The following is a 17,257-nucleotide window of genomic DNA, read 5'->3' as shown; positions in this document are numbered from 1 at the left end:
ATAGCAATAAAAACAGCATGGTATTGGTACAAAAACAGACACATTGATCAATGGAATCAAATTGAAGACCCAGAAATCAATCCACATGTCTTTGAACATCTGAGTTTTGATAAGGAAAACACATTGACAACAACAACAAAACAACAAAACAACAAAACAAAACAACAACAACAACAGCATCTTCATCAAATGGCGCAAGTCAAACTGGACAGCTGCATGTAGAAGAATCCAAATAGATCCATAGTTAACATCTTTCACAAAACTCAATTTCAAATGGATCAAAGATCTAAACCCAAAACCAGATACACTGAACCTGAGAAAAGAGAACGTGGGGAATAGCCTTGAGCTCACTGACACAGAAGACTTTCTGAACAGAACACCATTAGCACAGGTACTAAGATCAATAATTAATAAATGGAACATTATGAAGCTGAAAGGCTTGTGTAAGGCAAAGGGTAACATCATTCAGACAAAGTGACAGTCTACAGAAATGATTTTTACCAACTACACATCCAATAGAGGGCTAATATCTGACAATTATAAAGAACTCAAAATATTGAATATCAATTAAATAAATAACCTAATTAAGAAATGGGATACATATGTAAACAGAAGTTTCAAAAGGAAACTCAAATGGCTGAGAAACACTTAAATGTTCAACATAATTAGTCATCAGGGAAATGAAAATCAAGATGACCATGGCACTGAACTAGGCCCTCTGGATACGAGAGATAGTTGTGTAGCTACTTTGAGATTTCATCTTATATGTGTCAGAATGGCTAAGGTCAGTAAAACAAATGACAGCTCTTGTTGATGAGGATGCATAGTAAGAACATTCATCCATTGCTGATGGAAGTGTAAACTTATACAGACAATATGAAAATCTGTGGCAGTTTCTCAGGAAGATTGGAATCAGCATAACTCAAGATCCAGCTATACCAATCTTGGGCATATACCCAGAAGGTGCTTCATCCTATCACACAGACATTTGCTCAACCATGTTCATTGGAATTGGAAATAACCTCAACAGAAGAACGGATAAAGAAAATGTGGTACATTTACATAATGGAGTATTACTCAGCATTAAAAAAAATAAAGTCATGAATTTCACAAGTAAATGGATAGAACTAGAAAGTAATCATATTGAGTGAGGTAACCCAGACTCAGGGAGACAAAATATGATATGTATTCATTTATATATGGATGTTAGCTTTTAAGTCAATAATAACCAAGCTACAATCCATAGAATCACAGATTTTAGGTATGGAGTAAGGGACTTGGAGGGGGGCCAGACAGCTTTCCCTAGGAAAGGTAAATAGAAGAAATAATTATGAATCGATGGGGGGAATGGAGTTTTGAATGGGAGGTAGAAAGCATGTAAGAGCCAGAGGAGATTGAAGACATGAAGGAAACAAGGCCTTCTAAGCACAGCAGGACCAGTGCACAAATGAACGCACTGAGGCTGCATGCACAGGGCCTTCAAGGGTCTGCACCAGATGGGGTTCCTAGAGCTGAAAGAAGTAGACACATGCCCCAATTCATAATCAAGAAGCTATCTCCAATTGATAAGCACTTACAAATGAAAAATTAAGTTTCTCCAAGGGAATCTCACTAGCCAGTGGGGGTGATGGCTCTAAGTAGGCACCAGCTTTACTTCTCCACGTTCAAAGAGTTGTGTACGTGTTATTTTCAGCAACAAGGTCTTGCTGTGGCTGAGGCTTATACTTTTGCTTCAGGTGATATACCAGCAAATGGTGGAACTCAGCTGGTAGCTCATGCAGTGCTGGGTCCAGAGCCTCTGACCTTATGTATTCAAACTTGCTTTCCCATTCTAGCCTTGCCTCCTATCTACATCCAATGCAACAGCGAGCAAGGAAAGATGCCAGTGTTTTTCAACCCAAGACAAAAGGTGAGAATACACACCCTCGAAGTGAGCCCCAGGGGGTGATTCTCAGATTGGGGAGGGAGAGAGGGGATGGGACCTTGGTTGGTAAAGGTACATTCACTAACTCCATTGTTTTTATAATAGCGATGACAGAATTAAAGCTGGACAAAAACTTAGCCCATGGGATGTGCTGAAGAAATAACACTGAGAACATGTTTTCAGAATGTTGATAAACATTGCCACTCCCTGACCTTTAGTCTGCTGTTAACTAACTGTGAAGCCCCAGGAGAAGCTCAAAATTCAAGGCAGCCCTGTGTCTTGAGGGTGGAATTGATCATTCTCGAGGAGATGTTTTCCAAAAACACCCTCTGAAGCCCTACGAGTGACAGCTTCTGTGTTCAGGGAGAAAAGTACAGAGCAGGAACTGTCACAAAAGGGAAGCTAGATCCAATTTAAAGAACTGTCTTTTGTGTAGAGTTAGGTCCTTATTCCCATCTATCTACTGTGAGGTGATACTGTGGAGAGTAGATGGTAGATACTCTGGTTCTGGTTCTGATTCTGGTGTGTGGTCCTGGGGATGAAACCCAGAACCTTGGGGATGCTAGGTTAAGCATCATACCACTGTGTCTTCTTCTCATTTTTCTTCCCCCCTTCCACATCCTTTCCTTCTCTTCCTGGAAACCAGTGCTCTAGTATCATCTAACTAAAAGTCTTTAGGGTCTCCCACATTTCACAGCTGGCTATGACTTCACAGCATTGATCTCACTTGGTATTCTGGTTGATGAGGCAGTCTCATTTTACACAGATTAAGATGAAGTTTCAGGAAACTACATACCAAGACCAACATTATACATTTGGCTAAAGAAGGGCCAGATTCTACCTCCTGTCTTTTTTCTTTAAATCCTACCCATTGTCAAATCTATAAGTAGTTCATGAAGTTGGCTTTGCCATAGAATCATAGTTAAATTTGAATGTCTGGTGGATGGGCTTAAGAGTCATGTCTCATAAGTGCTTTCCAGGTGATTCTGGTATGCAGCCAAATTCGGGGACTATTATCAAATCATAATTGTCTTAGTGCACCTTGATGTGGCAGAACGGACAGGCTGCTGGGAGCCAGGCAGAACCAGGTAACCCTGGGCAAGTCATATAATCCCATAAGCCTCTGTTTCTGTATCTGTGAAATGAAGATAATGCTGTATGACATGAGAACCACAAATATTTGGAAAACTATATATCCAGTGAGAATGTGTATGTACATACATACCTACATACATATATATTTATCTTGTGATCACTATTGCTGCAGTCAGAAGAGTGAATACATCACTTACTGTGTTGCTCTGCTATTACCAAGAAGAAGGTGTGTGTCATAAATAGCAATGTTCCTAAGATTTTCCTCCTGCAAATTTACAGCATATAGAGCCAATCCACTCATTAGCATAAGTCTCCAGGTCTCCCAAAGGGAACAGTTTCTCCTCTGCTAGGGTTGTCTTCTTATTGGTAAAACCCTGGGACTCCACATTTCTGGTGTAGAGATAAAGGATCAAATAGTTTTGAGGCAATGGCTCTTGGAAGGGGATTAGATAGACAGAACAGAAATAAATTAGTGGTTGTAAATGAGAAGTCACTGTAGCTGTGCATCATTTTCTAACAAAGTGATTATGTCAAAATTGAAAAATTTATTCTTTAAAGTTTGTGATTCATATTGCTGGTCTCACAAATATTGAAAGCTGCTTTTGAGAAATTCTAAGACAAAAAGCTAAAAATCTTAAACAAATGGAGCAGAAAAGAGAAAGAAAAAGTCAGGCTAGAAGTGTATTTTTCAGGGAACTAGGAGAATAGGTTTACATACTTGCACATTTAAGTTACTGATTCCCAAGTGTGTTTTAAGATGGGGCATTTTCCTGCTAAAAATGAAACTATAAATCACTGATCTAAACCTAACTAAATGATTACTTTATAACTAGGGCAGAATTGGTGTATTTTAACTCATCTCTCTCTTGTCCTTCTGAGAGTATACACAATGCACTTATGATCTCTAGTCCCCCATCATCTCAGTGGTCTCTGCTCACATCTATTCCTCCATCAATCACCTCCATCTCCCTGTCCTTATATTCATTTTAGAAAATTGAGGTTGGCTTGACTGAAATACACATGTAATGCTGTAGGAGTAAGGACCCGAGATGACATCCTTTATGAATTCACATTAAGTAGCAGTTTTTTGATGTGTTCGGTGTGATTGATTGGATTTATTGCTTTCACCTCCCTTCTAGTGAAAGTGTTCTCATTCCAAATTTAGTTTCCTTTCTCTTCCTGACGCTATTACCCAGGGAAGGGCTGATGCTTCATTCCTCTTGGCTGGTACAAGACCCTCCTTTAGAGCTGGTCTCCGTGACTCAAGGGTTGTCTATTTCAAGCTCTTATAATTGAGCCTATAATGATCTTTCTAAAGAAGAGTTTTGAGTGTCTCTTTCCATTACTAAGTCTTTCTTGGCCATTTACTGTTTATTGTAGTCCTATCTGCCACATTAATCCTCCATGATGGTTTATAAAACTACTTTTTGCTCCCTTTCAGTCTGTGATTCAATCTCCAGCCAAATCACGCTACTTTTTAGTGTTCAAAAGAAATACGAGATTTCCTTCCTCACCATGGCATAACTCCTTACACGAGAAATAAGTCAGTAATATTCAGTTGTAATTTCTATGTATGGAGCACATTTATTTTAAACAATGGTATAATTTACATTTACTCCCAAATGAAACAAATCACAATTAAGGCACGTTTATACTTATAATTCAGAGTGGAGCATTATCTCTCCATATTTACTCATGTAGAAGTTTTTTTTTTTTTTAATCTGCTGAGATAGGATTTTCTCTTAGTTACCAAGATATATGAGGCCAGCTGGCTGGAAGACCCAGAGAAAAACATGCCAGGTTGAGCTATCATGCAACAGAAACAATTGAAACCTAATTTGTTGACCTGTCTTGTTGATTTTGATTCATTTGCAGACACAGCATTGTAGAAACAACACTCACATGGATATTAGAAGAACTGGAATTTTGTCCCATTTCTGACATGATGTAATTGTCATAAGACCATGCACATTTTCTGGCCCTTGTATTTTTATTTACAAGACACCGAAGCAGTGTGCGCAGACAAGGGATCATAACTCCCCTTCTTCGCAGTGCAGCCCTTTCCATATATTTATTTACTTTAGGATTCTTTACTATTCTTGCAATTTTTACAGATTTCATAATCCTATTTTAACAAATTGAAAGTCTTAGATGGCAGCATTTTAAAAGATTTATTTTTATTTGTGTGTCTATGTATGTATCTGTGTGTGTGTGTGTGTGTGTGTGTGTGTATGCTATGTGTGTGCAGGTGTCTATGGAAGCCAGAAAAGGGTGTTGGATCCTCTGGAGGTAGAATTATAGGTGGTTGTGAACCTCCTAATATGGCATTGAGAAAGGAAGTTGGGTCCTTTGGAAGAGCAGGAAGCGCTCTTAACTACTAAGTCATCTTTCCAGCCCCACCAGGCTATTTATAAATAATCACAAATAATTTTGCAAATAGTTGTAAAATACCACAAGTAATGTTCTACATGTGTTGCTTTTAAAGGTATGTGGATATTCTCTAAGACCCTGCAATCTTGAGAAGAATAAAATACTACATTCACATTTACACCTGGAACTCATATATCACATACCTAAAGAAACTTCTGATATATCTATATCTATATCTATATCTATATATAGATCTTCTTCCTTGTATCTGAAAAACCTTGAACATGCTCCTTCCTGAATCACTGTCCTAACCTGTATGAAAGTGGACTATAGCTGCTTCCCTCTCTCATGCATAAACCTTATCTCACATCTCATGTCTCATAACAATTTACACCGCAATTTTCTTATAAATCAACATGTAGATTTGTTTTCAATACATGTAAATTTAAAAGAAATACCTGAAACATGTTCCATATTTTTCATATTATAAGTTGTTATATCATAGATTCGGATTCAATAAATGTCCTCCTGCTTGAGACAAATGTTCTTAAAATGTCTGTACTGTGCCACGTAAGAGAATATGGTGAATAACAGCATTCAGGAAACCTAATCATTCTATACTGTGGACTGCTCATCACAGTCCAAAAAGTGAGCCTTGAAATGAAGAAGACAAGTTCATGGCAAATGGACTAATGCTTTGTTGTCTTACTGAGCCTTCAAGTACACACTGATGAATTGATACCAGAAATCAATCCGTTCCTTCTTTCCCTACCTTCCTCCATCTACTCCTTTCCAAATTTCAGGGACATCTGAGGTACATGTAATTTCAAAATTCATCATCAATGCACAATATTCAAGAATTTTTATTCTCCCACATTCAAGTATCATTCAAGGAATAAAGAAACCAAACAAAACCAAACTCACCTGCAGTCCGAATTTCCTTAACACTAGCATGGAATACAAGACCCATACTGTTCACTGAAATTACAATCTTCAAATCTGTTACTCTTTATAAACTCTAGAAGGTAACTGAGTAACTGAGAAACCTATTTACGTGCAGGCACAGCACCTCTGGACAACTCATATGGGGAGACTTCAGCACTTACTTGGCATAAGCCGCTGATGCACATATCCAGCGATTCTGTATAGCATCGTGTACCATCTAAGACCTTTGGTGCTAGTTCAACGATCAGGCTGGTTCCTTTGGCTTGACACTTGAGTGAACATGGGTTGTCAGGATCATTGGACACAGGAAGCCATTCATAAAACTGGCCATGGTACTTGACATCGTTATGAGCAGAACACTGCTGAGCTCGAAAATCACCTGCTTCTGGTGGACAGTCCTGGAGAAGTAGGGGAGAGGACACAAGTACACATTTTAAGAATAACCCAAAATAGAATATTGAACATCTGTGTGGTCTGTGGAGGTAGCAGAAAACAAAGTGAATGTTCTGATTATTACAGATGTATCTCATTCAGTCTTTTTAGAGGTTATATGATTATTTAGACCCTTAAAATAAAAAGATCTGAGAAAGAAATCACCTTTATAAGTTTTCTTATTGTCAAATGAGAAAGTAACTAGTTTGAAATAAATTTTTGCATTGACACAAGGGTAAAATAGCCATTTTGAAATACTTTCTGAAAGATGTCTGCTTGCTCATGATCTCTTCAACATTGTGACATTTCAATTCCTTCTAATTTTGGATAGCTGAAAGCATTTTTATCTCTCTCTATCCTGAAAATGAGAGATATGACAATGTTTTATTTGTTTTTTTTTTTGTCATACTTGGAATTGATGTGATAGCTTCATGTACCCTAGGCAAGATGGAAGAATTCTGTTGAGCTATATCCCTAGATTTTTTATATTAAAAAATATAAGGTTGTGTGAGGAGGTCATGAGCATAGGCCAGCCATTGACTGACACAAGGAAGATATCCAACAGCAATTACTTTGAATATTTAATGAGGTGTTTGACAACAAAGAACCAGAGAATTAGGGCATTCTATTAATTTAAATTTCAAATAAGGTTGGCAGAGGCTGATGGAAAATAAAAGCCTCTAAGTAATATATATTTCATAGGGGGAAACTTAAAATATAAAACTATTACTAACAATGGTTATTGTCTAATGGATGATAAAACTCAGAGAGAGCAAATAAAATCAAGCTTTAAAAAGAGGAGAAATGTGGAAAACTGGGAGGGAGCTTTAAGAGGGGAGGGGAAAGGGAGATGAAGACAGAAGGAGAGGCCGAAGGGACAAATAACACTAAGGATGTTTGAAAAAGCCTCAAGGAATCATACTACTTTGTATTTACCTGAAACTACATGTAATACATGGGAGAGTGTTTATGAATTTATATATGTGAATGTGTAAATACACATGCATATACATGAAAAAATACACACACATATATACACACACACACACACACACACACACACACACACACACACACACACGTATTTGAAATGACATTATAACACCTGGACTGAAAAATGCTCGCCATAAGAGCCATAGACTATGTAAAAAAAAAAAAAAAAGCCATAGACTATCTAATAAAAAAAGTACCAGGCATGAGAAAAACCTCCTTTTGAGCTGTTGATCAGGATAGTCCAAGAGACTTACAGAATAGTGTAGGCTAATGCTATTACCCTTGGTTACCTCCCAAAGGTAGAAGGTAAGTCCCTATTGCTGAAGACACCATCTGTGACACAGAACTCAGAAGATTCAAGTTGGATCTAACCCTGAAGGCTTCTTTCCTGAAGTTTAGTCTTCATAGTACCAGAAGGTGTTATGCAAGCTGCCAAGGGAGGGAAGCAATCAATAGCAGTACTTGGCTGTGACTTCTAGGAATCACAATGACCAGCATGGCAAGATCTCCCTAGAAGTATAATAGTGGCACTCATATCTTGGTGGTAACCAACAACTATCTAACTGGACTTAAGGCCTGATCAAAAGGAGGGAAATCATGCCTACTAATGGAAACCTAGCCAACTAGCAAGGGATGGTGAGCTCACTGATCTTAGAGGAGAACCTACCCCCTTCACTTTATCAGACCAACATATTCCTATATGTTCTAAAATTTATTTAAGAATTTATGTAAGAATATTCTAAAACCTATTCTTATATGCACAGATGTAGCTCTCTCACTCTTCAACCAAGAAACCTCTCTTTGTAGCAGATGAAGACCATCACAGAAAACTAGTCGAAATGCAGAAATCAAATGATCGTGGGCTACCCAGCACTCCAGGAGATACAGCTCCAGCACAACTCCTGCATCTAAGGTTCAGGGAACATTGCAATCAGAAAGGCTGTAAGAGCCAGAGAACCAGGAAATCTTCTGCAAGACTGTGTCTTGTAGAAATGACAGGGCAGCTACAGCCATGATACATCAACATACATATGGCTTTCTAAATAAGATGTGAATAAGGACAACACCAATACACATGCTAAGGTGGAAGGGGAAATCTCACAGGGCCCCAGCCATAGACAAAGAACCACTAATGAGTGCTGAAAGAGGGAGAATTAGTCTTTCCCAGAGACGGGCCTCTTAAATGGTTATATAATACAAGGTGGTCAGCCCTGAAATCATATACACACAATCAACACTTAAGACAACTCATCAGGTATGATTATATATTTACATATAATAATAATAATAATAATAATAATAATAGTAATAATAAAAGAAAAAGAGGTTATGAATTTGGGAGGGAGTGATTTGGGACATGGGAGGGGCTGGACAGACAGGACATGGAAGTGTTGGAAGGAAGAAAGGGAAGAGAGGGAATCATATATTTTAATTAAAACTCTAAATACTAAAGCACAAAGGTAAACAGTATTTTTTGTTTAGGTTGATTTTTGATCAGTCCTATTTTGACTTTCTGTTGCTGTGTGCTAAGACATTTGGACTCAAATAACTTGAAGAGTAAAGGTTTATTCTAGCTTGGAATTCTAGGTCACAATTCATTATTGGGGGAAGTCAGGGTAAGAACTGAAGCAGAACTAATGGATGAATGCTGCTTACTAGCTCACTCTCAGGCTTAGGCTTAAAAAAATTCCTTACAAAACACAGATCTACATGTGTAGAAATGGTATCATCCAGAGTGGGCTGAGTCCCTCCACATCAGTCATCAATCAAGACAGTTTCTCTGGTCTTGGCTACAGACCAATATGATTTGGGCATTCCTTAATTGAGGTTCCTTCTTCTCAGGTGACTCTGAATTGTGTCAAGTTGACAATAAAAACTATCTAACATAGACAGGTAGATTTTTTTTTTGTCATTTTCAGAATGAGAGTCTCTATACAATTTCTGTACTATTCACCTATGGAGAGGCTTTCATTATAATTTTTTTGTCTTAAATGATCTGAATGTGGTCAGCAATTCCCTCTCTAAACTATTAATCTGAGAGTTAATTTATTCAGTCCTTTTCCTGAAAATTTCTCTATATTCATAGAAGCATTTGAGAACTGTGTTGTTCTTTATTTATAAAATGCCTTCTTAACTTTTCGATTTCTCTAGTGGTTCTATTGCCATTGCACAGGATCTGTTATTTAGTGGAGTGTGAATTCTTTTTTTTTTTTTTTTTCGAGACAGGGCTTTTCTGTGTAGCTTTGCGCCTTTCCTGGGACTCACTTGGTAGCCCAGGCTGGCCTCGAACTCACAGAGATCCGCCTGGCTCTGCCTCCCGAGTGCTGGGATTAAAGGCGTGCGCCACCACCGCCCGGCGAGTGTGAATTCTTAATAGGCAAGGTAGGATACAGATAATTAAACATTTATTTGGGATAAACATGAAATGACTCAAAACACAATGAAAAATCTTAAAAGATATTTTATTGTTAGTATTATGTTTGTTTATTGTGAATGAAATACAATAATAAGAGAAAGTACAATTTATATAAGATATAATCTATACATAAGTACATATCAAGGACCAAGTAACTTTAAGTATTGCCAGAAAAAGTTCACATCTTTTGAAATCCTGTGCCACCATACTTCATGCTGGTTAGCTTCTTAAGTACTATTACACAGTTCAATTTTTAATAAGAATGAATGCATAGATGAATGAATGCATGGTATATGTACATATTATATACATTTACTTTTCTATTGTAAGAAATCCAAATTGCACACTCTGAAAAACTATGCTATGAGGCACAAGATGGTATGTTCTCTCAAACCATAACAGGTAACAAAAGACAGTGCAGATTGGGTGATTTAACATGGCCTCTTTGTAGATCAGTGTTCTAAAGGTAACGTTACCTTTTGCCTACTTTAGAAATTCTACCAACTTTTGCTTACACCTCATTTGTTACCTTCTGCCCTAAAACAACTCATGCTAACTTCAGTCTAAGCTCCTCCCATTTGCTTCCCTAAATCTCTCTGTTAGGTGTCTCAGAGCTCTCTCAAGCTGCTACTTTCCCATGTCAGCAGTTTTGAATAAATCCAGGTTTAGATGGTACCCAAGTTCCTCAGTGGCCATTAATAAGATCAATTATCAATTAGTAAACTGATGATACAATTAATGAAATTTAAATCAAGTATTTTCTTTTCTGTGACACCTGCCATCCCAGCATCCACATGGTTCCTCTGTAGTGCAGAAGCACTGAAGTAGACTCAGCAACACAGAACATTAAGGGAGTTGCTTCAAATAGCCCCACACACCTCTCCTAGCTTCGCTTCTTTATTCTCTAACACAAGTGAGCAAGCTAGAGGGGGATTCCAAGGTCAGAGTGGATCATTCTTTGCCAGGTGAGAAGATTGACAAATAATTAAGAGATGTCGGAGTACGAACCAGAGGTAATTTTATGCATTTTTCCAGTTCCAAGAACAGTGTGAATTGCATTTGTAAATGGAAATGATACCTCATCTCAGTAAAAACATGAAACTCCTACAGATGTTACAATTCCTTCTGCTGGACAAACTATGTTCATGTGTTTCCTAAAGTGTTTAAGACTCAAAGTGGTAGAAAGGAAAATGAGTGAAAAGCAAAGTTAAGATGTTGTTCTCAGTGATAAAAATTAGTGAACATATTCAGAAATCTTGTAGAGAAGCAAGATCCAAATGAATTTTCATCTATATGTAATGGTTTCAAGAATGCCCTTGATACATTTCATGATTCTTTCTATTACTGTAAACATACCCCTGAGAGCAATAATGCACATAAATACTTTTACACACTTTTATCACCTTTGTTTTTTCCAATCAAAACTTCTGTAGAGTTACAAGGTTCTATTTTGTAAAAATCACAGATGTGCTTGAAACCTGGGGTTTAGAGCTGTAAACCGAACTTTAGCCTTCTGAATGTTTGAGTTTATTTGTTTTTGGCAAAATGCAACTTTCTGTGTTAAGAAAAGGACTGGAGAGGAATTATAAAATAGATTCCGAAAGCTCCTTGGACACCTTGTAGCTCTTAGAAAATTATATGCTGACGATTTAATTGTAAACGATTCAGAAACATATGAATCAAATTTCCCTTGAAGTACACATACTCAAGGGGAAGAAGGACTTGGCAAAAGGTTTTTTTGTTTGAAACAAAAACTTCTCAAGTGTCATTCAGGACATTCATTGAACCCCCAGAGGAAGCTCAGAGAAAGTTCCTGTAGCCTCTAATCCCACAAGTGTCCTAAGAAACATCATAATCAGCAACAATATAGTAATAGCAGTAACTATTATCCTGTGGAAGGCTACCATGCACAGAGATTTTAGTTTTTCAATTATAATTTAGTCTTTTACAAATATACTTCCTAGGCCTGTCCCAAGTCAGATCCAGAAATGAGGGTCCTAAGCACTGTATACCACTGTGACCTTTCCTGGGTGTCACCTTTGGGAAACCAGTGTTTGGGGAAACTCTTTAGCATAAGCCACTTTTCTGAGCCAGAAGGTGGTTTTCCTTTAGAAGTAAAGAATGCAGAAGGAACAGAACTCACACAGCACTCACAAAACATTAAAGGTAGAAATAATAGTCTTTCAAGGAGATATTTAAAATAAATTGTGATTTATATATTTCAGCATGGAAGACAAAAACCACAGGAAAGTCAGTGATGGGACCAAACACATTCTACTCTTTACCAAAACAACTTGATAAAAACAGTGTTGGGAAGGATGAAGTGGATGATGGGTCCTCACTTTCCTGTCCTGCTCTGTCCCCAGAAGTACCACCACGTAGAAAGGGAGCATGGCAAAAGAAAAGAGAAAGGAGAAAATCTTTGGACTCTGAAACTCTAATACACCTGCAGACTGGAGGCCATACATCAAGGTACAGGCCTAGGAGCTTCCTGCATTCATGAAAATGTTTTTTAATTTTTTAACAGATGATTCTGCAAATTACTGTAGTCAGCCATTCACTATAATGCTTTTTCTCTTCAGTGTTTAAGTACTCAATCCTGATCATATCAGAGCTGTGTTCTTTAACAACACAAAAATACAATCTGACCTTTCATTTGTTCCCATAATAATTCATATAGTCCATGGGGGTTCTGCCATATATGGACTCAATTCAAAACATTCTCTAGCTAATCAACTATCTATGGGAAAGATAGGATGGATCCCAGATGTCTCCTGATAGTGATTCATGGATCAGATTACAATGTAGGACAGAAGAGGGTCAGCCTTTCAGAGCTTATTCACTGATTGTATCTTTGCAGCTAAGATGATAAATATGAAAAGACGTAAAATGGATTTTAAAAAATACACAGATTTGGGGTCAGTAAAAATATTATTTTCTTATTTTCAATTTATGTATTTAATCACTAAATTTTTGACAGGGTTTCATATAGTCCAGGCTGGCCTCAAATTTATTATATGTAGCTGAGAATGACCTTGAACTCCAGATCTTCCTGCCTCCACCTCCCATGTGCTAGGATTACAGGTGTGCATCACCATGTCTGGCTTTTATTTGCATTCTTTTTAAAGAAGGCATTTTCTTCCTGATAGCCATTCATATGCTTTAACTCTGCTCTTAAGTATTCAGTGGCTTATTAATTTTCCTTACTACGTGAACGTGATGGTATAAATATTCTGGCACTATGTTCTTTTTAAGGTCTTTTATTTTATGTGTATTGATGGTTTGTTCACATGTATGTGTATCACGTGTGTGCCTGGTGCCTGTGGAGTCCAGAAGAGGGTATCAGATCTCCTGGAACTGTAGTTACAAATGGTGAGCCACCATATAGGTGCTGGGAACAAAACCCTGATCCTCTGGAAGACCAGCCAGTGTTCTTAACTGCTGAGCCATCTCTCAAGTCCCTGGCACTATGCTCTTGTTTGTGGTCAATGTTAATAGGATCATGGAAAGACTGGAAATTACATTCTCATGACCATACACTACAGTCATTGAAAAGCCTTTTCTTCTCATTTCATTTCCCTTTTCTACCACTGTTCTTCTAAACTCCATGTGGTACTAATCACTGACCCTCTACAAAAATTACTATGAAAGAAAACCAGTTAGAACTGTCAAATAAGGTGTATACTCGATCCTCCAATACAGGATCACCTCTTAAAGAGAGAAATGTAGATATTTATCAGCTACTTGACAACTGTAGAAAGCCTATCAATTCTAACTTTTCCCCTTAAAATATTAGGACCCCTCACATTACTGATGTTAAATCAGGAAAAAATAGCCACAAAAGATTTCTCTACAAATGACTTGATGGAGGATCTGTAACACACTCTGAAGTGTTCACTGCTTTAACATGCTAAGTAGAAGCTGCATGGCCTCTTCCATGCAGTTTTGTCTTTATTTACTTGGCTTCTGTTTTCTGTATTGAAAGTTAGGATGAAGTAACCAAACAGTAAACAACCACTGACATGATCCAATCCACTGTGATATTTTGTTTTTTAGCAGGATAATCCATTTTTCAGTTCCCACTTTCAAACTGGGCCACTTTTCTTTAATTCCATATACATACAACTGCTTATTTACCACATGGATATCTAAGACATCACAAACTCATTGCACTAATCTAAACCCTCAATTTCTCTAGAGTGCCACAACATTTGATCTTCCACCACCACAGCCTTCTCTACCCATTCAATAGCAATGTTAATGTCATCCTTTTCAGGCTCCAATACCTTAAAGCTATGGTGCTCAAGCTTAAGTATGTATTAAAATCACCTGGAGGGCTTAAACAAAATAACAAGACCTCCCTCCAGAGTTTCTGACTCAGTAGATCTCTGGTGAAGTGTGGGGACTGGCACTTCAGGAAGTTCCCAGGTTATGTTGATGTTGCTGAGCTAGTAGTCCCCATGTTAAAACCAAAGAAGTGTTGATTCTAATTCAGAAGTGCCCTCAATATGTCTACAACTGAGGCTGAGCTGTCATATCTCATGTGAATCCTGCAAAAGGTTCCTCCCCTCTTTCTCTGCTCTTTTGGACACTTGGATCAATGAAGCAGAATGATCTTATTAAAGCACTAAGGAGATAGATCTTGTTACCTCTCTGCTTCAACTCAGGCGCTGACTCCCTACTCACATCAAAAGCCAACTCTTTGTCTCAGGAGGAAAGATCAGCCTCATAGTCTCTTTGGCCCAAGAATTTCCACAGCCCTTGTTCACGTGGGCATGGTCCCACTGAATCCCTTGAGACCTCATGATCTCAAGAACTCTCTTACTTCAGGACACATATGCTGTTTCTACCATCTAGAATTCCTTTTGTCTAAGGAACTAATTACTTCACCTTATCAAGTTTTAACTCAAATACCACCTTCTCAATGAGGCCTATTGTGCCTACTCTATGTAAAATTGCACACCACTCCTCCTCCTGATTCCTCATTATCCTGCTCAGTTTTCATTTCTTCTATACCACTTAATCATCTATGAGTGCATCATTTGTTCTGGAATAATCTTACTGTACAGTGTGAAGGTGTGTCAATCTGATTGGTTCAATAAAAAGCTGAATGGCCAATAGCTTGGTAGGATTTTCAGGCATATAGGGCACTGGGAAGGAAAAGGGCAGAGTTACCAGTCAGGCATGGAGGAAGTAGAAAAGCAGCATGGGCAGTATAGAGTAAAGGTATAAAGTCATGAGGCAGAAAGCAAATTAATAGAAATGAGTTAATTTAAGTGTTAAGAGCTAGTTAGAAAAAAGCCTAAGCTATCAGCCAAGCTTTCATAATTAATAAGAAGCCTCCATGTGGTTATTTGGGAGCTGGCAGGCAGGACAGAAAAGTACACCTACAAATGGTGCCCAACATGGGGCCATGTATGTCCACATAAGACCTGAGAAAGATTAAGATAAAAGGTTTTTAACACACAAAAATGGAGCCGAATGTGGTTTCCTAGTCTCATGTCCCTCATGCCAGCTGTAGTACAGAATGTGTTTCATGCCTGCAAACTGAGGGCTTGAGCCTCCAGCTTACCATGAGCTAAACTGAATGGTATTTTAAGATTTTTGCTCATGCAGACAGAAAAGGTTACAGATATGTGGTAGAGCAGATTCAGATAGGAAAAAACCAACCAACCAACAAACAAAACACTCTAAAAAGGTTACAGTGTTTAACAATGTGCATAGGCTTAAGGAATAAAAAGAAAAAGGATATAGAGTTTAAAAATAAATATATAGTTTAAAAATGATGAGTAAAGTCTTTATAGAAAGAGTAAAGTAATAATAATAAAGAATAAGCTACCAGAGATAGGAAATACACAGGGAGTCTGGATCCTGTTTGATATTGTGTTGTCTTTGAATTTTTTGAATGCTGATGAGCTAATGATAGCTGCTGGGAGACATGGGATTGTAACAGGGACTGCTGAATTAAACCACCCTAGATACTCTAGGAATGCCTTAACTTTAAAATGGGAGTTAACAAATATGTTACATTGGGGAAGAGGCTGTGAACTCATTCAAGTTTAAAGAGGATCAGATTTGATTGAGAAGAACCCCTGAAAAACCCAGCTACAGACATAAAGAAATAAACCTAAAAAAACTACAAGACAGGTAACATATATTTTACCTGCTCAAACATAAAACAAAAAATCATCTTCAGTTGACTTCTGCACACTGCACATTCCATACTTGTGTTAATGTAGAGATGTATCTTACCTCTGAAAGTTATGTGTTTTCAGAGCAAGGATGCCAGATATCAATGAAAATAGGTGGCCTGGGTGATCAAGTCTTTCAGAGTGCCTCTGTTGCAGTTTCCTCACAGTTCTGTATCCAGAAGAGCTTCATAGCTACTGGCTGAGATGGTCCAGCTTCACAGACTATACTAGCCAGGACTTTAGATAAGCCTTGCACTTTTCCATTGCACAGAGGCTGGACAACAAATTATACAGCTAACTCTCCCAGGACTTGACCATTATCCCAGTTTTCACAGGGTCTCTCAATGATGCCAGCATCCTTAGACAATAGGAAGCAATCTAGAGAACACAATGTCCACATTTCCAAGAGGTGTGGTGGGTGGCTTTTGGTTATTTAATGGGTTATGGATGTTTGTAATCACTTAGTGGGATTGGTTACTGTGGAATATTCCTCTATACTGTGTGAATATATACAGTCACTATGATTAGTTTAATAAACAAACTGACTGGCCAATAGTGGAACAGGATAAAGTTAGGCAGAATAATGGGATGAGGAAGGGTGGAGTCAGAGAGTTGCAAACAGATGCAGAGAAACAAGATGGGAACATTGTACTGAGAAGAGTTTCCAAGCCACGTGGCAAAGCATAGATAAGAAATATGGGTTAACTTAAAATGTAAGAGCTAGTTAGTAATAAGCCTGAGCTATTGGCTGAGCATTTATAATTAATATAATCCTCCATGTGTTTATTTGAGAGAAGCTGCAGGACAGAAACTTCCCACCTACAGGTTATAAGCTATTGGTAATGGTCAGGAGAAAAAGCTGAACAAAGGAGATTAGATTCAGGAATCTCA

The 17,257-nt window shown here is 37.9% G+C and overlaps 1 protein-coding gene across 1 annotated transcript in view; it reads right to left on the bottom strand.

Moving 5' to 3' along the window:
- The window catches only part of Adamtsl1 (ADAMTS like 1), a 359,842-nt gene that overhangs the window by 270,677 nt on the left and 71,908 nt on the right, over positions 1-17,257 (bottom strand). Inside the window, exon 5 of the mRNA XM_059255823.1 lies at positions 6,496-6,732. Coding sequence (XP_059111806.1) covers positions 6,496-6,732 — 237 coding nt within the window. The remainder of the gene's footprint in view (positions 1-6,495; positions 6,733-17,257) is intronic.

Source organism: Peromyscus eremicus, chromosome 2 (genome assembly GCF_949786415.1).
Source record: "Peromyscus eremicus chromosome 2, PerEre_H2_v1, whole genome shotgun sequence".
Classification (NCBI taxonomy): domain Eukaryota; kingdom Metazoa; phylum Chordata; class Mammalia; order Rodentia; family Cricetidae; genus Peromyscus; species Peromyscus eremicus.
The sequence above is the reverse complement of the archived record's forward strand: the minus strand, read 5'-3'. Positions and strand labels throughout refer to the sequence as shown.